Genomic DNA, 18,132 nt, shown 5'->3' with positions numbered 1-18,132 from the left:
TAAATAAATAAACAGAAATTTTATTAAAAATGAATATTTGTTTAAAAAAAAAAAAAAAAAAAAAAAAAACTCCAACAGAAAATAGAAGGAAACTTCACAGGGCGGGACCAAGTACCAATTTCGGTGGGACCCACTCTTGGAAATAAGAAATAAAAAATTAATTTTTTTTTAAAATTTTATAAAACGGCGTTTGCAAAGTACGATTCATCATTACAACCTTTTCTTTCACGTCTTTTCCTTACTAAAAAAAAAAAAGAAAAAAAAAAAAAATGAGCATCTCCGATATCGACGCCGTACCCAACGGCCACTCGGAGGCGCCGGAGTTTTACCAAAACGTAGTCGTTATGCGTCACGGCGATCGCTTCGACAACTTCGAACGCTCATGGACGGCCACCGCATCCCGCCCGTGGGACCCGCCCCTTTACAAGGACGGCCTGGTTCGAGCTTTCGATACGGGTCGGACTTTTCTCGACCTTCTCGGGTTTCCTTTTCACCGGGTTTTGGTTTCCCCTTTCCTCCGCTGCGTCCAGACCGCCGCCCAAGTCATCAAGGCCCTGTCTGACGGCGCCGACATCAACCCTTCCAGTCCTAAGGTTAGGCAAATTTCCCGATACACAGGAAACCATCACATCAAATTGTGTTTTATTTTTGTTTATCGGTGGTTGACTTTTGTTTCTCCTCAAGTTATGGTTCTAGAAATTTACGAAATTGTTTGTGGTTTTTGAATGTTTGTTTTGAGGGATTTTATGGGTCATTTCTCATTTGGCATTTTCGGACATGGCTTAATAACATTAACAACACTAATATGTTCTAATAAATAAGCTTCAAATTGAAGCCCATCTGGAATTGGGTGATAATTTGTCGTTTTGGAGGCCACCCAGTTCCAAACCTCTGCTATCTTCATTTTTAACTTAATATCTTTCAATTTTCGTTCGTAACAGCCTAAGTCTGGATTGAAATTTAGCAAGTTCAAGCTTACTGTTAATAGATATTGTCTTTTTAGCTCAACTTTCCATCCGGGGTTATATGGTCCTCTTTAGGCTTTCCCACCAGGTTTTAAAACGCCTCTCCTAGTAGGAGGTTTATACACTCTTATAAAAGAGTGATGTGTGATCTTACAATCCACTCCCTTTGAAGACCCAACGTCCTCGCTGACACTCGTTTTTCTCTTTCAATTGATGTGGATCTCACAACCCCCTTCAGGGCTCATTGTCTTTGTTGGCATACCGTTCGGTATCTAGCTAAAATATCAATTTTAACCGCCCCACCGCCCCAATGTCCTCGCTAGCACACCCTTCAGTGTCTAGCTTTGATACCATTTGTAACAGTCTAAGTCCACCACGAGCCGATATTGTCATCTTTGAACTTTTTCCTTCTAGGCTTCCCCCAAAGTTTTAAAACGTCCGCTAGGGACTAGAATTAGGAGAGGGGAATGACAGGTGGTTAAGATCTTATTTGAACACATAAAATCACTTTTCAAACACTTGAAAGGCTATTCCAAAGTAGCCATTAATTTGATTTGCTTATCTGGTCAAAAAGGCATCATGGTTTAGTTTTTGATTAGGTGAAAAACCCAACTGGGATCGCCCACAATACAAATAGTCCTTGACATTGACAGATGAAGATGACATCTCCTTTGTTATATAGCTAGCCTGCAGTATTATTTGAAAAAAGCGTTGAAAAGTTCTTCTCAACTTTTCAACACACAAGGATTTGTCTTTTGGTGCTCAAAAATTCATTTCAATACTTGCTAGCTGCTTCAAATGATCCTCTAATTGTCTTGCTTTTGAATGGTAAAACATGTTGTGATCTGTTCAACGAGTTTAAAAGTCAAATTAGACGGTTAATGACGACTCTATGAAACGATCCAAGCCCACCGCTAGCAGATACTGTCCTCATTAGGTTTTCCCTTTCAAGCTTCCCCTCAAGGTTTCTAAAACACGTTTGCTAAGGAGAGGTTTCCACACTCTTATAAGGAATGATTTGTTCCCATCTCCAACCGACGTGGGATCTCACAATCCACCCTCCTTGACTAGGGTGAGGTTTCCACACTTTCATAAGGAATGTTTCGTTCCCTTCTCCAACCGATGTGGGATCTCACAATCCACCCTCCTTGTGTGTCATGGTCATGCTTGTAAACGGCGATTGTGACACCCAACGTCTTTGTTGGCACACCGCTCAGTGCCTGACTCTAATATTATTTATAACGGCTCAAGGCCACTACAAGTAGATATTGTTTTCCTTTCGGGCTTCCCCTCAAAGTTTTTATAACGTATCAGCTGAGGGGAGGTTTTCACATCCTTATAAAGGATGCATACTTCGTCCTCTCCAACCGACGTGGGACCTCAGAAATTAGTTTCACTTTTCTCGGTCTTCACTTGCTTTTATTTTGTCTTATAAATGATATGAACATTAGAACAAGTCTTGAGCTGAAAAGTATGACTTCAAAGTTGATTTCAGAATATGCACAAGTTTCTTTTTGTACAGTTAATCATTCAAATGCTGAATTTTGAGTTGGGATATCACTATAGGTTTCAATAGAGTATGGACTGTGTGAGATGCTAACCAATGAAGCAATCAGGCCTAATGTTGAACCAAAGGATAGGAACTGGGATTTCAATATCCCTCAGCTTGAAGCCATTTTACCCGTCGGGACGGTTGACCATTCTATAGAACGTGTCTATAAAGAGGTACGTAAACAAAATCATTATCAAACGAAGCTTCAACCCGTTTAAGTAAACAATGTTTCTCGAAAACTTCAGATGCTTCCATGGGAAGGATCAGCAGCAGTTACTCATCGTCGGTACGTCCAACTATTCCATACGCTTGCCGATAAATACCCGACGGAGAACTTGCTACTTGTCACACATGGTAAGTAGTATTTTCAGTTGCTGCCATAACTCGTCCGTCGTCCTTATAGATTGCCCTTATGACGTTGTTTGTTCATCGGTGTGTTTTTAGGCGAAGCGGTCGGAGTTGCAGTTTCGACGTTCATGGAAGATGTACTAGTATACGGAGTCGAGTACTGTGCATTTGTTCAGCTGCAAAGGCCTGTTTTTCGGAGAGGCGATTCGTATGTGTTCGGAAAATTTGAGGTGAAACTAAGAGATGATGGAAAAGATGGAATCAAACACATGCCAAAGCCAGAAAAAGAATGAGATCATGATCATATGTTTCATTGGGAATAAACTGCCAGACTCTTTCTATTATTTGCTTATGCTTTGATTCTGTGATGCATTGGATGATTAAGATCTCTCTGTTTTTTTGTGTTTCTTTGAATAAATGAGTCTGGATTGTTGATTTTGTTATGAACAGTGATGATTTGATACTGATTATTGTGAAGGAGAGTAAAAGAAAGTGATATGATACTCATTATTTCCCAAATGCTTATGTCTTAGTTCATGTTAGTGTAACAATTGGCTTTGGCAGTGATAGCAGACTCTAGTAGAGCTATAGGTGAGGCACTATTGCAATGAGACTTAATATGATGTACCATTTGAACGAACGAGTACGATTGCCTCATGTATACATTGATTGCCTTGTTGATTGAATATCTCAAGTTAAGAAAACTTGTTTGAGATTTGAATCACTCCACTAGAATGATGGATCGAGTTATGCTTTGTGAGATTCCAGGTCGGTTGGAGAGGGAACAAAGTATTTCTTATAAGGGTGTGGAAACATCTCTCTCGTAGACGCATTTTAAAATCTTGAAGGGAAAGCCCAAAAAGTATAATATCTGCTAGCTGTGAGTTTGGGAGTTTGGGCTATTACAATTGTTATTAGAGTAAGATACCAAGCAGTGTGCCAGAAAGGACGTTGGGCCCCAAGAGGAATGGATTGTGAGATCTCACATCGGTTTAGAGTTTAGGGCTTTAATCATATACGTAGGTTTTAAAAAGAAAATTTTGCCATATACAGTCTCATGTCTTTACGTAGCGATTTGTGGCTCGAGTCTCTCGAAAAGCAAAACATTATACTTGGGCTTTTACTTTCTTTTTCATGTTCAATTGAATGCATAGTGTCGCAACCATGATATGAAACCAATATGTTGTGACCTCCACCCGTAAATCGATAAGGTGGTGACCCTTAAATGGCGTTGATCCGACCATGTAAGTGCAGAGGCAGACAAGTGTCATCATGGGATCGAGGAGGATGGTGCACCACCCAACACACCAAGAAGAGTGCATTAAAGCCAAGTTGAGGCATAAGTGTTAGGTTAGAGAGAACGAGGCAACACAATTGTTGAAGACAAGCTCGGAGAGAGCCTGGTAGAGCACCTGGCTATAACCTCAAAAGTCGAGATTTCGATGTGAGTTTCAACATGTGGCTTTGGAGTTAAGTCCATCTATATGAAAGTTGAAAGCTCACCAAATTTGGTGTCAATCGAACACGCTACAGACGCTCCATAGGACTGTATGATCGCTAACCAAAATTCCGTCTACTCTAGAAAGATTAGGAATGCCTCAAAATGTACTATAGAGGAGACATGGTGTCAGCTCTCCACCACCCTAGCTCATGTGTCGGAGGTTAGTATATGCACCCACTATTTGGTACAGAGTCCGTAAATGACATGACATGAACACGGGAGGGTTCAAGTCCCAATGAGAACCAGAATGGATGGATGTTCGAGATATCCTAATGAGATGAACAACACATGGAATAGTACTGTAAACATGTTTGAGCAAGCTAAGAGGGTCGAGTTGTCCCAAGATATTGGATGACATCTTAATGCATGGGCCATGTTATAAGGAACCAAGATGATGACTGAGATGCGAGGTTGCACCTGAGAGATATTGGCTTAGAGTGGAGGCAAGGTCGAGCTGAATGGCTTGGCCTAGTGTAAGGGCAAGTCGACTAGAGTCATAAACGATTGAACATGCACGCACAAATGACATGTGTGGCCGAACAAGCTTGAATTCCGCCCGAGTTGTGTTTGGTTGGGAAAGGAGAACCTCGCCTAAGGTTCAATGAAGTCATGAAGACGGTCAAAGAATGTGAATAAGGCATAAGTTCTCCTTAAGGCTTATTATGAGCATGTCAAGATCATAATGCTGCACGGTTGAAAATATACAACCATGACACATAGTACTTCTCTACACACGGATCAAGCATGTGAACATAAACTAACTAGATATACTCCTTAACGTACTCCCTAGGTCAAATGATGAGCTAGCATTCTCACAATGTCGAAACTAATGGAAAGGAAAGGAACGTATAGTAATTTTAATACTACTTTCATACTTATCATGACATAAATTTCTTATGAGACGTACATATATATTCATGGTATTTCATTCATATTTTTAATACATGGTACATGATGATGTCGCACACGGCACAAACATAATCATATTAACATAGCAATCATAATCGAATACCATTTAGAAATATAATCTATAAACTTTGGCAATAATGTTCTTTAAGAAATTCTTTATTTCTGCTCTCAAAACAGAAGTTCATAAGCTCCACCTGCACTTTGAAGAAAACAATCCACCATCACTTCTAAATCTATCTTCCAAACTCTATTCCATGTTATAATCTACCTATCATACCTATCATGATAGGTTCCGTCATTGCATTCACATGTTTTTGCATTGAACTCTTAATAGTGGGTTACTTACTGAGTATTTCTTTAAATACTCAAGTCACGTGCTACCTCTATTTCAGGTTAAGGCAAGGCATTCTTATACGGCTGATGACGACATCGCAACTCTAGACCATAGCACATGCACAGAGTAGTTGTATTTATTTTTTTAGACTTGAGCTAGAATAGAATGTTTTTAATTTAAACGTTTAATTATTTTATTTAGTCTTTTGTTGTGTCGTTTATGCACAGAGTAGTTGTATTTATTTTTTTAGACTTGAGCTAGAATAGAATGTTTTTAATTTAAACGTTTAATTATTTTATTTAGTCTTTTGTTGTGTCGTTTTTAGAGGTGTTTGCAAAACACGTAAGTCCATGGTTATGTTTTAAGATAAAGGTGATCTTTTATGAAAGTTTAAATGAAGTATTTTCACATTCAACGTTCATGATATGTATATAGTAACAACCTTAAATTAAGTAAAAAAAATTAGGTCGTTACACATGTTATAATTTACCTCATTCAACAGTAAGAGACGCTCCATTATCTTCAGATGTAAAACTAAGGATCATTGTGCTCGCCTTTACTACCCTGATACATTCATCAACATCTATGCACTTAGACATAGAACACAATAATTTTTCAAGAACAAGAAGTAGTGAAGAACTGATATGTTACCATTCTTCAGGATTTTGGTAGTCAGGTGCTGAATCGCCAAAGCTAATAGCAAGCATGTCTGTGTTCACAATGCCAGGATCAAGTGCTATAATAGCCATTCCTTTAGGCAGCTCCAAAGCTATGGATTTGGTCAAGCCCTCAATTGCCCATTTAGAGGCACAATACGGAGAAAACTGTTGGATATGGCTCACGATCAAAATATGTCAAAGCAAATAAAAGAAGCACGAAGAACAACTTAAGAGGAGTGAGCTTTTAAAACAAAGAAACCTTAAGTACTTAGCTTTTTAATTCTCTTGTGATAAAAAGAGCATACACCTCATTACATCGGTGAAGGCTGTAACTAGTTTCCCAAACTTTCTCCTGAAGTTAAGAACCAGTAACGATCTTCCTAATTGAAGTACAAAACTTGTCCACAAACATTCAACTACTACCAATTCTCCTATAGTTTCTCCCTAAGTTAATAACTTATTGTACTAAATCTATTGACAATTCTTTTAAAGTTACTCCATAAGTTAGTAACTTGTTCTACTAAGTCTACTAACAATTCTCCTAATGTTACTCTATAAGTTAATAATTTGTTCTACTAAATCTACTCAGAATTCTCCTAAAGTTACCAAGTAACTTGTTCTACTAAGTTTATTAATAATTCTCCTAAATTTACTTTATGAGTTAGTAACTTGTTCTACTAAAGTATACTAATAATTCTCCTAAAGTTACTTACTTTAAGTCTACTAATAATTCTTAGTAACCATTCTCCTAAAGTTATGGTATGAGTTAATAACGTGTTCTACTAGCTCAAATTTATTAGCTTCAAACCCATTTTATACTTGTGAGAAAGCTACAAATTTTGGGTACCTACCATGGGAGCACCATCTCTTCCCCACATGGAAGAGAAGTTGACAATAATTCCTTTTCCTCCTTGGATCATGAGAGGAATGAAATGCCGAAGAACATTGGCTGTCCCTTTTACATTCGTATCAATCACACAATCAAACACATGTTGAGGAATCTCCCAAAACTTGGAGTTTTCATTAATCACAGCGGCGTTGTTTACTGAAACAAGAATAGACTTGTACTTAAAAATGGGAATGAAGTATCAAAGTCCCTTTGAAAAAGAAGAACATGGAATACCAAGGATATCAGGAACCAGATCTCTCTCCAAGACAGCCTTAAATAGCTCCTCAACGCTACCATTTGAGGCCTACAAAAAGAGTCCAATTTTGAAGGTGAAATAAAACGCGGGTTTATGGAAACAAATGAAAACGAAAAGGAAACCAACCACGTCGGTGATTTGGAGTAAGTGGGTGTGAGAAGAGGAAGGGGAGATGGCGGCGAGTTCCTTTTGAAGAGAGTGGAGGGCGTTGGGAGTACGAGCGCAGCCAATGATAGTGTGGCCGCGCTTTGCCAATGATAGCGCTAAAGCTCGCCCTAACCCTCTGCTCACCCCTGTGATCAGAACTGTGCGGGGTTTAAATTTGTCGCCTTTGTCCATATTTGTTCCTCCGAGATGGTGAATCGATCCGATTTTTTTGATCTGAAAAGATGAGATTTGGAAGTGTTTTGTTGTTTATGTTGATAAGGTTGTGAGCACTTGGGCTAAGAGGCTGTGTTATGACCACGTAGACAGACACTGTCCAAGTCCAACCGAAGTATCCTGACTAGGACCTAGTTTTTACGACGGTTACATTAACTTTTCTTTTTTTCTTTTTTTCTTTTTTTTTAATGTTTCTTTACTCTCGCGTGCATATGAACTCACTAGGTTGGTTTATTAATGTACCTCTAAGTCTGATTATGAGCTACCATAAGCTCACACGACCAAAAATAAAAATAAAAATGAATGAAAATAATGTTGTGGTGTATGCATTCGTACACAACGTGCTATAGAGTAATCTGTGATCATACCATGTACAACATCTAACAACCCATTTTTCATAATTCAACATTGGTTGATGCCTAAAATGTGACCTTCAAATTCAGCGAGTATCATTATTCCATGATATTAGGTCCTTTTTAAAATTTCATGTATTGCGGATGTCATCTGAACCGGCTGTGACCTAGCTTTGGTTCCTCATCAAATTCATACCCTTAATTACCGATTGTTTCAACGGTTATCAACAACTAATAGGGACCTATCCATTTTTTTTTTTTTTAAGAGAATTTTGAGCTTGTAAAGGACATGAATCGTGCCCCAAATGCAAACAAGAAAGTAAATAGGTATTCGTGTCGTTTTTAAGATTAGAAATAGCTTGTAAATGCCCGGGTTTATTAAGTGAATTTTAAAAGATTAGACTATAACCACATCTTAAGGACCCAGGTATTTTAGGTGGAAATTACCTAATAGCCTAAACTAAGTAATTTAAAAATTAGGTCATATCATCCATGCATGTTATATTAATTACCAAAATTTTATAAATTATAAAATTAAATATTTACGGTCACAACTCATCTTCTACAAATATTTTAATCTTTAAAATAATTAAAAGGAGGGAGAGAAGTAAGGAATGGGTCGGGTTGTAACCTTATTTTCGAGTTGGTCAACCAAACTAAAAAATGTCAACCGTCACTTGAATTTTTTTAATTTTTTTAATTTTTAAAAAATTCAAGTCAGTCCAAAAGAAAACTAAAATTTAATTTTTGAAACAATAATAATAATAATTTATGTAAAATGATAGGGAAGTGTTTAAATTTATAAATTGGAACAATAACAAAATTTATGTAAATGATTTGATTAGTTTTAAATTAAATTATAGAAAATTTGGATGTTTATTGTTATTATTATTATTTATTTTATTTTATTTTATTTTATTTTATTTTGGGAGAAAGTTACAGTTTAATAATTAAAATTTATATTTAAAATGGTCGGATGAAAAGCTTGACTGCTATCAATAAACCCTTCTTCCAATTGGTTTCCGTCTGCTTTCCCTTAAACCCCAATCCTCTGGTTTTTTCCCTTTTTGTTTGGAACCTTTGCTGCCCGCTATCTCTTTCTTGATCCTGCGATTCTTTCTTCTCTTTCTTTCAGCTGCCCATTGATGCGCTTTGTTGTCTAGGGTTAACGATTTCATAAATTGGACGGCAATTTACGACCTCTGTACTTCATAGCAGAAGATGGGGTCTGCATCAAAGAGGTCGAAAAAATCACAAGAAACTGAGAGTGAGTCTGAAGATTTTGAAGACATGCATGATTTGGAAGTTTCGGTAAGTCGGTATGGTTTTGGTAAGAGGAATTTGTTTTCTTTGAATTTATAGCTTGTTTAATTGAGATTTTGTGACTAGACTGAGGAAGAGGAATACTTCAGCGTCGAAGATGGCAATTCAGGAGATGAAGAAGAAGTAGAGGAGGATGAGGAGGATGAGGAGGAGGATGAAGTAGACGAGGAAGATGGAGAGGAGGAGGACGGAGATTGGAGTGACGAAGAAGAAGCAGGTGGTGTGCAAAATGATGACCAAAAAGATGCAGAGATGGAGGAACTTGAGAAAGAATATATGCATCTTCGTCACCAGGAGCAGTAAGAAATTGTTAAACTCTTCTCATTGATTCCTTTTACACTTCATAAATCACTGCATGTTAGAGAAAATTATGAACGAATGCGTAAATTGTTGCCCTTCTAATTTCTCTTTCAGACTTCAAAATTGCATAGATATTGATTTTTTAAAGCCCACACTTCAAGGTTCTTGTGTAGATCATCTTTTTCATCAAAATTAATTATAGCAGAAACTATTAGTTAAATATTTTCATGTGTTCATTGTGAAGTTCTTGAGAGTGGTTTTGGAATGACCAAAATTACTTTTGTCGTACTTTTTTGTTGGTTATTTTGAGCATGACCAAAATATGCCATGTAATAACTTCAAGTAGTGTTTGTTTTTTTGCATTCTCAACTTTTGATGCGGGGTTCTATTGAATTTTATCATCGTTTTCAATTTTGGTGCACTCCAATTATTGTTTGAATCAGAGACATTTTGAAGAATTTGAAGCAACATAAGGATGAAGATCTTCTTAAAGGCCAAGCAGTGAAGAATCAAAGGGTATATCACTTTTTCTATGCATCGATTTCATGTTTTACTTAATAGGTTTGATTTTGTGTGCAACGGAATAGAATTGGCGAAGTTCTATTGTATTTTACAGTTTGGTAGACTATCTAATGTTCTCACAATATTTCCTTTCTGGTTTTAGGCTTTATGGGACAAAAGTCTTGAGCTTAGATTTTTGCTTCAAAAGGCATTCTCCAACTCAAATAGATTGCCAAAGGTAGCTAACTATCATTCTTGACATCTAGTTTCTGTTATATTTTCAAATGAAAGTTTTGTTCAAAATAGTTTATGATTGTGCAGGAGCCAGTTAAGTCTTCATTCTGTAAATTAGATAAGGATGTTGAGGTGGCATATTCAGATTTGATCACATCGTCAAAGAATACTTTAAATTCTTTATTGGAACTACAAGAGGTATAATTTTTCATATAACATTGTACCTTCTATCTATGATGCTCATGGCCGGTATCTCTTATTTAACCCTGTGGTTCTCTTTTACGACAGGCTTTACTTGAAAATAATAAGCATATCGTCCAAGCTACCGATGGTATGGAAACTTTCATCTCTTTATCTTGTATACTACATAAATTTTATCATGCATAGCCTGCTGAGATGAAGAAGTGGGCATTAACTTTGATGGGATTGTTGAGTTCACTTACTGTGTATCCTTTCATAAATAGGAGCTCAGATTATAATTATGGCAGTGGCTTGTTAGGTCAATTATACACAGTTAATCTATTCTTGGAAGTTATGCTGGGCATATTATTATACTTTTATGGTTTGTTACTGCTAGTGCCACCATTTGTTTCCAGAAATATTTACATCTTGAAATTATTTAAGACAACCGTGTTTCTTATGGACCTGTGAGATACCTCCAGAGCTTTTTCTTTTTGTACTCGTGATAAGAAAAGCGTTTGTTGCATGCGTGAACTATTAATAGTGGCGCATGAGTTAACATTGACTGAGCTTTTCTTTGTTTTTTCTGGCCACTTCAATCCTCCTATAGGCCATCCTGGAGTATTGGCTAACCGTTTGGAGTCTTCCAAAACCGTAGATGCTCAAAATGATAATGATGAAGATTGGTCCCAAGTTGCTCAGATGCATCAAAGGTGCTCCTCTTTCTCTGAACAAAGCACCATTATGCTCGACTTATATTCACCTTTTCTGAAAATTAGTATAGTTACATATTTTTTTAGCCAGTATAGATTAGCCAAACAATTTTGCTGAAGGATTAGGATGTGCGGTGGTCAAAGGCAAGTGTGCACAAATAGGGCATTATATGTTTATATATGCTTTTATATGGCAGCGAAGCAACCTCTGTATTTTTTGTCTTCGCTGTTGCAGACTTGATGTTATATTTGACGACTTGAGCAAAAAGCTTTTGGTCTTCTTTGTTCAATTTCCTCACTGAAGCATGCCGTCTCTCTCCCCAACAATTGTAGAGGAACATTGAAATAAGACTGAAGTAAAGATGAAAATATGAATAGTTAGACTTCCAAAGATGGGAGTAAGGGAGACGGGAATGTATTTAGTGATGAATGATTTAATTTATCAGGTCTTTGCTATTTGATTTTGTAGTTCATCTTTTAAACCAGAATATTAAATGAAAACAAACTGCTTTCGAATGGGTTCTTCATCATGAGCCATTTGTTTTATTCTTTCGTTCTTATGTGTCTGTGTCAATGTGAGATCCCCACATCGGTTGGAGAGGGGAACCAACATTCCTTATATGGGTGGAGGAAACCTCTCCCTAGTAGACGCATTTTAAAACCGTGAGGCCGACGGTGATACGTAATGGGCCAAAGTGGACAATATCTACTAGCGGTGGGCTTGAGCTGTTACAAATGGTATCAAAGCCAAACACCGAGCGATGTGCGAGCGAGAATGTTGGCCCCCAAGGGGGGTGGTACAAATAGTATCAAAGCCAGACACCGAGCGGTGTGCCAGCGAGGATGCTAGGCCCCCAAGGGGGATGGATTGTGAGATCCCACATCGGTTGGAGAAGGGAACAAGCATTCCTTATATGGGTGTGGAAACATCTTCCTAGTAGACACTTTTTAAAACCGTAAGACTGATGGCGATTCATAGTGGGCCAAAGCGGACAATAACTGCTCGCGTTGGGCAACCCACTAAAGTAGCTTCACGTTTTCCAATGTTTCTATCTCTGAAATTATTTAACTGATTGCCTTCAACTCTCTTCATGACTGTGTATGAAGATTTTAAATGATGGTTATAAATGAATATTACCGGAGGATTTATGTAGCTTCTAAGGAATGGATGTTGAGAAAGACATACACGTTGGTAATATTGCAGGATAGGAGCTTTCAGAGACAAGTCAATTGACAAATGGCATAGGAAAACACAAGTTACAACAGGTGCTGCAGCTATTAAAGGAAAATTGCAGGCCTTTAATCAGGTCAGGTCCTGCATGCTACGTATCCTTGCTTGCTTGCTTTGTGTGAGAAATTGCAATACTAAATTATTATGTTGATGGTAGCAGAATATTAGTGAACAAGTAGCTTCATATATGAGAGATCCAAGTAGGATGCTTAATCAGATGCAGCTAAGGAGATCAACTGTGCACGTATTTGGGACGGTAACAACAAGCAACTCGTTATTCTACAGTATTCGGTGCCCTTTCTCCTAATGCTGCCAATGCTAATGCTTTTATTGCTATTTTGCATGGTGATGACAGGTTCTTACCGAAGCCGAGAGCAAGGAGCAGGTAATACAGTCTGTTTATGTTTCTTTCTTTCGATATGCCTCGGAAATTTTAATGTTATCTTTATTCTTAACAACTTCACTGTGGTTAGGAAGCACAAGCTGAAGGAGGAGATCCTGAACTTCTGGAGGACTCTGAATTCTATCAGCAATTATTGAAGGAATTCTTTGAGACGATTGATCCAAATTCATCTGGTACGGATTCTCTCATGTCACACACTCTTTGAGCTTAATTTTAAAATAAAATTGAATTACCATGAAAAAGAACTATATAAGAGGTGTGGATGTTGATAGTTGGGGTGAATGTGTGAACAGAGACGGCGTTTTATGCATTGAAAAAGATGCAAACGAAGAAGAGAAAGATAGTCGATCGGCGAGCCTCGAAGAGTCGTAAGATAAGGTGGGAGTTTGATCATTTTGGGTTGGCATTTTGATTGTTGGTATGATAATATTGATTCGATTCGATTTGAATACTTGTTGTAGATACAATATCCACGAAAAGATAGTGAACTTCATGGCTCCTATGCCTGTGGATCTTCACCAAGCCACTCCCAAACTAGTCAACAACATTTTTGGTTTGAAACAACACAAGTCGGCTACTACCACTGCTGTTTAGCGCATCTGTTCCGCCCTACATTTTTGTACTTTTTTCATTTTACTTTTTTATTCAGCTCCTTAGTTCTTTACACTACAATTACGAAGTTCATGAGTATGTTATAAACGTTTTCGTTCGAGTTAGAAAGTTTTGTTCACCTCTAATCTAATGCGTGGAAATAACAATATTATACATCTTTGTCTATTCCTTTATTTTCTCTGAGAACTTCGACATTTTATAGATATTTTTATTGACGTTAATGTACCCTACAAATTGAAATATTTGAGTACAATATCGACATTCTTTAGTCTAGATTTGACTAGGACATCAGCCAAGCCTTTGATACCATAAAAAAAAAAACACATAATTCAAATAATATGTTTTTATAATGATATTTAAATACAATTTTGAACTGCATCTTGTAAGAATTTTTTGTTTGTAATTATATTTTATCAATGATGGGTTAGAGTTCGTAGCATTTGTGTTAAAAAAAATTATTAGACATTAGGTAGATTTTTGGTATTATTGAGATATTTATTATAAAAAATCTATTCCACCGTCAATTATACTATTTGAATAGTCTAAAATTATCGTAGCTTCTCCACCTATTTCGAAGACTACTTCGATATCAATGTGCTCTAATGAAAAAGATCAAACCTTTTCCTAAACTAGAACGAGGAAAAAAACCGAAAGCGAGCTCTTGGGGTCATTCCATCAAATATTTGAAAAGGTCGTAATTAATGGTCAGCGAGGCGATAGATTTCACTTCTACAATTGCCTCTCCAGCCGTTGCAAACACTGAGCGAGAGAAGTAAGAAACGCCCAAACAATATCATTACACGAGGATGCAATTCGTCAACCTAGGAAGACAAAATCATCTAGCCCCCACTAGATTAGGAATGCGAAGGCCTTTCTCCTTCGAAAGGAGACATTTTTCAAATCATATCGTACTCTTTCAATATATCCAACTATAAATTAAAACATACCGAGTGAAAATGTAACAAAACATATAGTGAAAATGAAACTAAATATATAAATAATGAAGCAACCCATTCAAATCTTTCATGAATGACAAGAAATTTAACGTGCACGACCAGGAAAAGAAAGAGAAATAAAAAGTGGAAAAACAAGATTGACAAATCAGCACCAGGAAGGATGGAAGTTTCCTAAATGAAGAAGAAATTATTATTCAAGGAAGGTTATGAACATACACAAGTACTCAGTACACTCAAACAAGTACCCAATTATAGTGATGATACAGAAAGTAATCAGCCTCTTCTTGAATCTTTAACCATCCAAAGTGCAGTCTGAGTCGAAGACTCGACTCAACTCGACTCGTGATCAAGACTTCAAAGCACAAAATCCAAGATTTCACAAACAGTATAAACAAAAACTCATTCATCTCGTGTTCTTGGACGAACCCCCAAACCAGTTCTGATATTAGCTCCTACTTCCATCACGTCTTCAACCTGATACAACACAACACACCAAACCCACAAATTTGTATTCAAACACTTTACTTCAGCAAGAATTTCTACACCACATTTCTTTTCCAAACATACTTTTTCTTACACAAATCAAGATCAAGCCCCTGAGTTTGTGTGAGGAATGACAATAATGGCTTCATTTGGTTCATCCATAAGAGCAACAAGAAATCAGAACACTGCTTAAACACATTTTGATAGTGATTTACAAACGCAGTAAGAAAATTTCTACAAAGGCAATGAACTGAGACTGATCTGAAAATAATTTCCCTTCCACTACCCAATAACAGCAACCATTATTAGATTGGATGAAAACAATGCTCGTTACTAAAGTTCTTTTATAAGTTCAGTCTATCATGGCATCAATGCTCAAATCATGTAAAAAAATGTCTAAATTCAATCAAGAACATACCTGAATTTCACAGCAACATCAAGCCAAGTGAGAAAATTATCGAAATTAACAGCAAGATTATTAATATCAGCTGCAAAGAATCCAACACAACCTAAAAATCTAAAACCTACAAAAATATTTTTCTTCTTAATCAATGGACGCCAATTTTGATTCGATCAATTGTTTCCAGTTTCAGTGTTTCGATCAAATTGAAAGTTAAAAACTAAACAAAATGTCCTTCTAGACATTAACCAAATCACCACATGCGACGAATAAAATTTGGTTTGAGAGTTAATTCTTCAGAAGACGACACAAGTTCAAAGCCAACTTAATCAGAGTTGCGCAATTAACCTATAACGCAATCCAAATCAGGGGGGGAGGGAGAAGAAATGCAAGTACTAGATGCAGAATAGGAAAGAAGGTGAAGTAAACCTTGTGGATGCCGGCGGCCTTTAAGGAAGCGATGGCGGACGAGGCGGCAGCGCCGACGAAAAGCGAAGCAACGGCGAAGGCCTTAAAGGGCATGAGGCTAGAATCGCCAATAACTCCTCGCCGGAAAGAGGCGATACCCCAGCCAAACTGCGTTGCGCCGGCCAAGGCCCACCACCAATGGGCGTTGCTACCACCGTCGCTCCCTCCGTTCTCCACCATCTCTCTTTTCCCCATTCTGTCGCCGTCGCCGTCAACGATTTAGAACCCGTGTGGACCATTGTAAATGGGCCTGTTACTGGGCCTAAACTTTCTGATTGAGCCCAAATTCTTCTGATATGGCCCAAATTCTCGCTACTATTTTCTGGTATCATTTAAATATAAGTTTAATCCCCCTCCTAAACTTTAAATATTTCTTCAAATTTTTTATTTTTCATTTAATAGAGCCTTGAATTTTAAAAATACTACATATTTAATGGTTTTAAAAATACTACTATTCATTTAATTAAAAACATATTATAAAAATAATAATAATAATAATTAAAATTTCATATTAAATATTTTTTAAAATTCATAAATTAAATGGACATAAAAATTAAAATATAAACTTGTAATTTACTATTTTTATTAGTTTTCATTTCATTTTGTCTTCGTTTGGACAATTTTGGTATATTTTCTTTTTTCGTTTCTTTTCTTTTCTTTTTTTTTTTATTTATTTATTTTTATTAAAGCTTTAGAATCTCATGCTACCAAAAAAAGTCTCGACTTTAAATTTTATAATAATTTTTTTCTTCAAAAGAAAAAAAAAAAAAGCCATTAATACTTTAAAATTATATATTTTCGCCTTTTTCTTTTCTCTTTTTTTCTTGGGTCAATTTTTTAAAATATGTAATAATTCCATAATTATTTGGGGGAAAAAAAGAAATTTTAATAATTTTTTTCGCGTATATTCTATGAAAAATAATTTATTAAAAAGAAATGAGATGAAATTGTGATTTTTTTTTATATTAAATAAATAATAATGTAAAGATGATTTGGAGAGGGGGGAAGGCGCGTGGGGAAAGAGAATCCAATGATTGTTGACTGTCTGGAGAAGGAGAGACAAGTCAACACACACGTGTGCAATGATGGGACCATGTGTTGTCCCCTCCTGCACGTGACCCCCACTCCTCCTTCCCCACCTTCTCTCTCTCTCCTCTCCCCCACCGGACTTTCAACTTTCCCCCCACGCGCCGCCCACTTTAATCTTCTCTTTCCAACGTGGTAAAAGTCAATTTTTTACCTTTCAAAATTTTAAATCTATTTAAATTCTAAATTTTTAGAAAACTTATTTATTTAAATTTTAAATTTAAATAAATCATTTTTTCTTTTTGTATCTTAAAATGTTAAATAGTCAATTTTTAAAAAAAATTAAAAATGGTTGATTGATTTTTTTTTTTTAATAACTTTATTGATGAAATATTGAAGATATTATTGAATATCTGACTTCTAAGTTAAGATATGTGTCTATCTGGTAGGTTAATATTGACTTTTTGATCATAGATTACAGAAGTGTACTAATTGGGTTAAAAAAAACCTTTTAAACCAACCATAATTTTCGGGTTGGTTAGGTTGGTGACTTGAGCCATTCAAATAGAGTTCACAACTTAACTCAACCTAACCCTTGAGTTATTCGATTGTTTACCTACCTATCAACAATACATATTACAGGTCACAATGCATCATTAACACTAGTACAAACGTTAAACGTTCGTAACATTGTAAAAATTAAGGTAGGGTTGGATTATAGTCCTATATTTTGGGTGTTCAGTTGATTCGATGAGAAAAAAATATCAACCGGCAAACTAAATTGGATCTTCGATTTTTCAAAATTCAACCCAACCCGATCTTTATAGTTTAGGTTGAATAATTTGAATTAATTAGGTCATCAAATCATATAAACATCCCTACCCCTAAACCGTTAATCACTCTATCTCGTATTCATGAGTTGATAACGTTTGAATTGGAAACGTGGACCAGTTGAAAGCAAGAAAGTAGGTCAAATTGTATGGTTTTTAATTTGTGATTGAAAAATAAAAAATAATTTTTTTTTTTTTTTTAAAAAAAAGGGATGGAAATAACATAAGAAGCTGCAGTACAAGTTGCCATGAATTAAATTTGTAATTCCTGACCACGACAATGACATATGCTTAGGGCTATAATTATTTGAAAAGGACAATTTCT

General features: G+C 36.4%; 4 protein-coding genes across 6 annotated transcripts; 2 read left to right on the top strand and 2 right to left on the bottom strand.

Moving 5' to 3' along the window:
* Positions 1 to 213: 213 nt before the first annotated feature.
* Positions 214 to 3,384, top strand: LOC111800554 (uncharacterized). Its single transcript, XM_023684303.2, has 4 exons — positions 214 to 593; positions 2,532 to 2,690; positions 2,763 to 2,871; positions 2,962 to 3,384. Exons 1-4 carry the CDS (start codon positions 270 to 272, stop codon positions 3,156 to 3,158), a joined length of 789 nt encoding a protein of 262 aa, XP_023540071.2. The 5' UTR covers positions 214 to 269; the 3' UTR covers positions 3,159 to 3,384.
* A 1,846-nt stretch (positions 3,385 to 5,230) lies between these two features.
* Positions 5,231 to 7,814, bottom strand: LOC111800340 (NADPH-dependent pterin aldehyde reductase). The gene is made up of 6 exons (XM_087126002.1): positions 7,540 to 7,814; positions 7,392 to 7,461; positions 7,120 to 7,313; positions 6,261 to 6,433; positions 6,100 to 6,173; positions 5,231 to 5,469 (listed from the first exon to the last, which is right to left on the bottom strand). Exons 1-5 carry the CDS (start codon positions 7,750 to 7,752, stop codon positions 6,101 to 6,103), a joined length of 723 nt encoding a protein of 240 aa, XP_086982128.1. The 5' UTR covers positions 7,753 to 7,814; the 3' UTR covers positions 5,231 to 5,469; position 6,100.
* A 1,328-nt stretch (positions 7,815 to 9,142) lies between these two features.
* Positions 9,143 to 13,809, top strand: LOC111801128 (rRNA processing protein-like protein). The gene is made up of 13 exons (XM_023685113.2): positions 9,143 to 9,458; positions 9,537 to 9,769; positions 10,214 to 10,286; positions 10,435 to 10,509; positions 10,593 to 10,703; positions 10,794 to 10,836; positions 11,296 to 11,398; positions 12,603 to 12,705; positions 12,790 to 12,885; positions 12,985 to 13,014; positions 13,103 to 13,205; positions 13,326 to 13,410; positions 13,494 to 13,809. Exons 1-13 carry the CDS (start codon positions 9,369 to 9,371, stop codon positions 13,624 to 13,626), a joined length of 1,278 nt encoding a protein of 425 aa, XP_023540881.2. The 5' UTR covers positions 9,143 to 9,368; the 3' UTR covers positions 13,627 to 13,809.
* A 958-nt stretch (positions 13,810 to 14,767) lies between these two features.
* LOC111800524 (uncharacterized) lies at positions 14,768 to 16,176 on the bottom strand. 3 transcript variants are annotated; one of them, XM_023684257.2, is made up of 3 exons: positions 15,913 to 16,176; positions 15,168 to 15,268; positions 14,768 to 15,074 (listed from the first exon to the last, which is right to left on the bottom strand). In XM_023684257.2, exons 1-3 carry the CDS (start codon positions 16,144 to 16,146, stop codon positions 15,062 to 15,064), a joined length of 348 nt encoding a protein of 115 aa, XP_023540025.2. In that variant the 5' UTR covers positions 16,147 to 16,176; the 3' UTR covers positions 14,768 to 15,061. The 3 variants fall into 3 exon arrangements, with proteins under 3 accessions (XP_023540025.2, XP_023540027.2, XP_023540026.2); XM_023684259.2 differs by having other exon boundaries at positions 15,168 to 15,226; XM_023684258.2 differs by lacking the exon at positions 15,168 to 15,268 and having other exon boundaries at positions 15,913 to 16,170.
* Between the last annotated feature and the right edge of the window lie 1,956 nt (positions 16,177 to 18,132).

This window comes from Cucurbita pepo, chromosome 8 (assembly GCF_057944985.1).
Source record: "Cucurbita pepo subsp. pepo isolate OVF chromosome 8, ASM5794498v1, whole genome shotgun sequence".
Lineage (NCBI taxonomy): Eukaryota > Viridiplantae > Streptophyta > Magnoliopsida > Cucurbitales > Cucurbitaceae > Cucurbita > Cucurbita pepo.
Note: the sequence above shows the minus strand (reverse complement) of the source record. Positions and strands in the feature narration are given on the sequence as shown.

Excerpts from the sequence above, each read along its gene's own strand:
- LOC111800340 (XM_087126002.1), bottom strand. The coding sequence starts at position 7,752 with ATGGACAAAGGCGACAAATTTAAACCCCGCACAGTTCTGATCACAGGG. Across the intron at positions 7,462-7,539 it reads TACTCCAAATCACCGACGTG|GCCTCAAATGGTAGCGTTGA; the intron begins GTTGGTTTCCTT and ends CTCTTTTTGTAG. Across the intron at positions 6,174-6,260 it reads TACCAAAATCCTGAAGAATG|GGTAGTAAAGGCGAGCACAA; the intron begins GTAACATATCAG and ends TGAATGTATCAG.
- LOC111800554 (XM_023684303.2), top strand. The coding sequence starts at position 270 with ATGAGCATCTCCGATATCGACGCCGTACCCAACGGCCACTCGGAGGCG. Across the intron at positions 594-2,531 it reads TCAACCCTTCCAGTCCTAAG|GTTTCAATAGAGTATGGACT; the intron begins GTTAGGCAAATT and ends ATATCACTATAG. Across the intron at positions 2,872-2,961 it reads CTTGCTACTTGTCACACATG|GCGAAGCGGTCGGAGTTGCA; the intron begins GTAAGTAGTATT and ends GTGTGTTTTTAG.
- LOC111801128 (XM_023685113.2), top strand. The coding sequence starts at position 9,369 with ATGGGGTCTGCATCAAAGAGGTCGAAAAAATCACAAGAAACTGAGAGT. Across the intron at positions 10,837-11,295 it reads TATCGTCCAAGCTACCGATG|GCCATCCTGGAGTATTGGCT; the intron begins GTATGGAAACTT and ends ATCCTCCTATAG. Across the intron at positions 13,206-13,325 it reads GATTGATCCAAATTCATCTG|AGACGGCGTTTTATGCATTG; the intron begins GTACGGATTCTC and ends ATGTGTGAACAG.
- LOC111800524 (XM_023684257.2), bottom strand. The coding sequence starts at position 16,146 with ATGGGGAAAAGAGAGATGGTGGAGAACGGAGGGAGCGACGGTGGTAGC. Across the intron at positions 15,269-15,912 it reads AGGCCGCCGGCATCCACAAG|TGTTCTGATTTCTTGTTGCT; the intron begins GTTTACTTCACC and ends GTGTTTAAGCAG.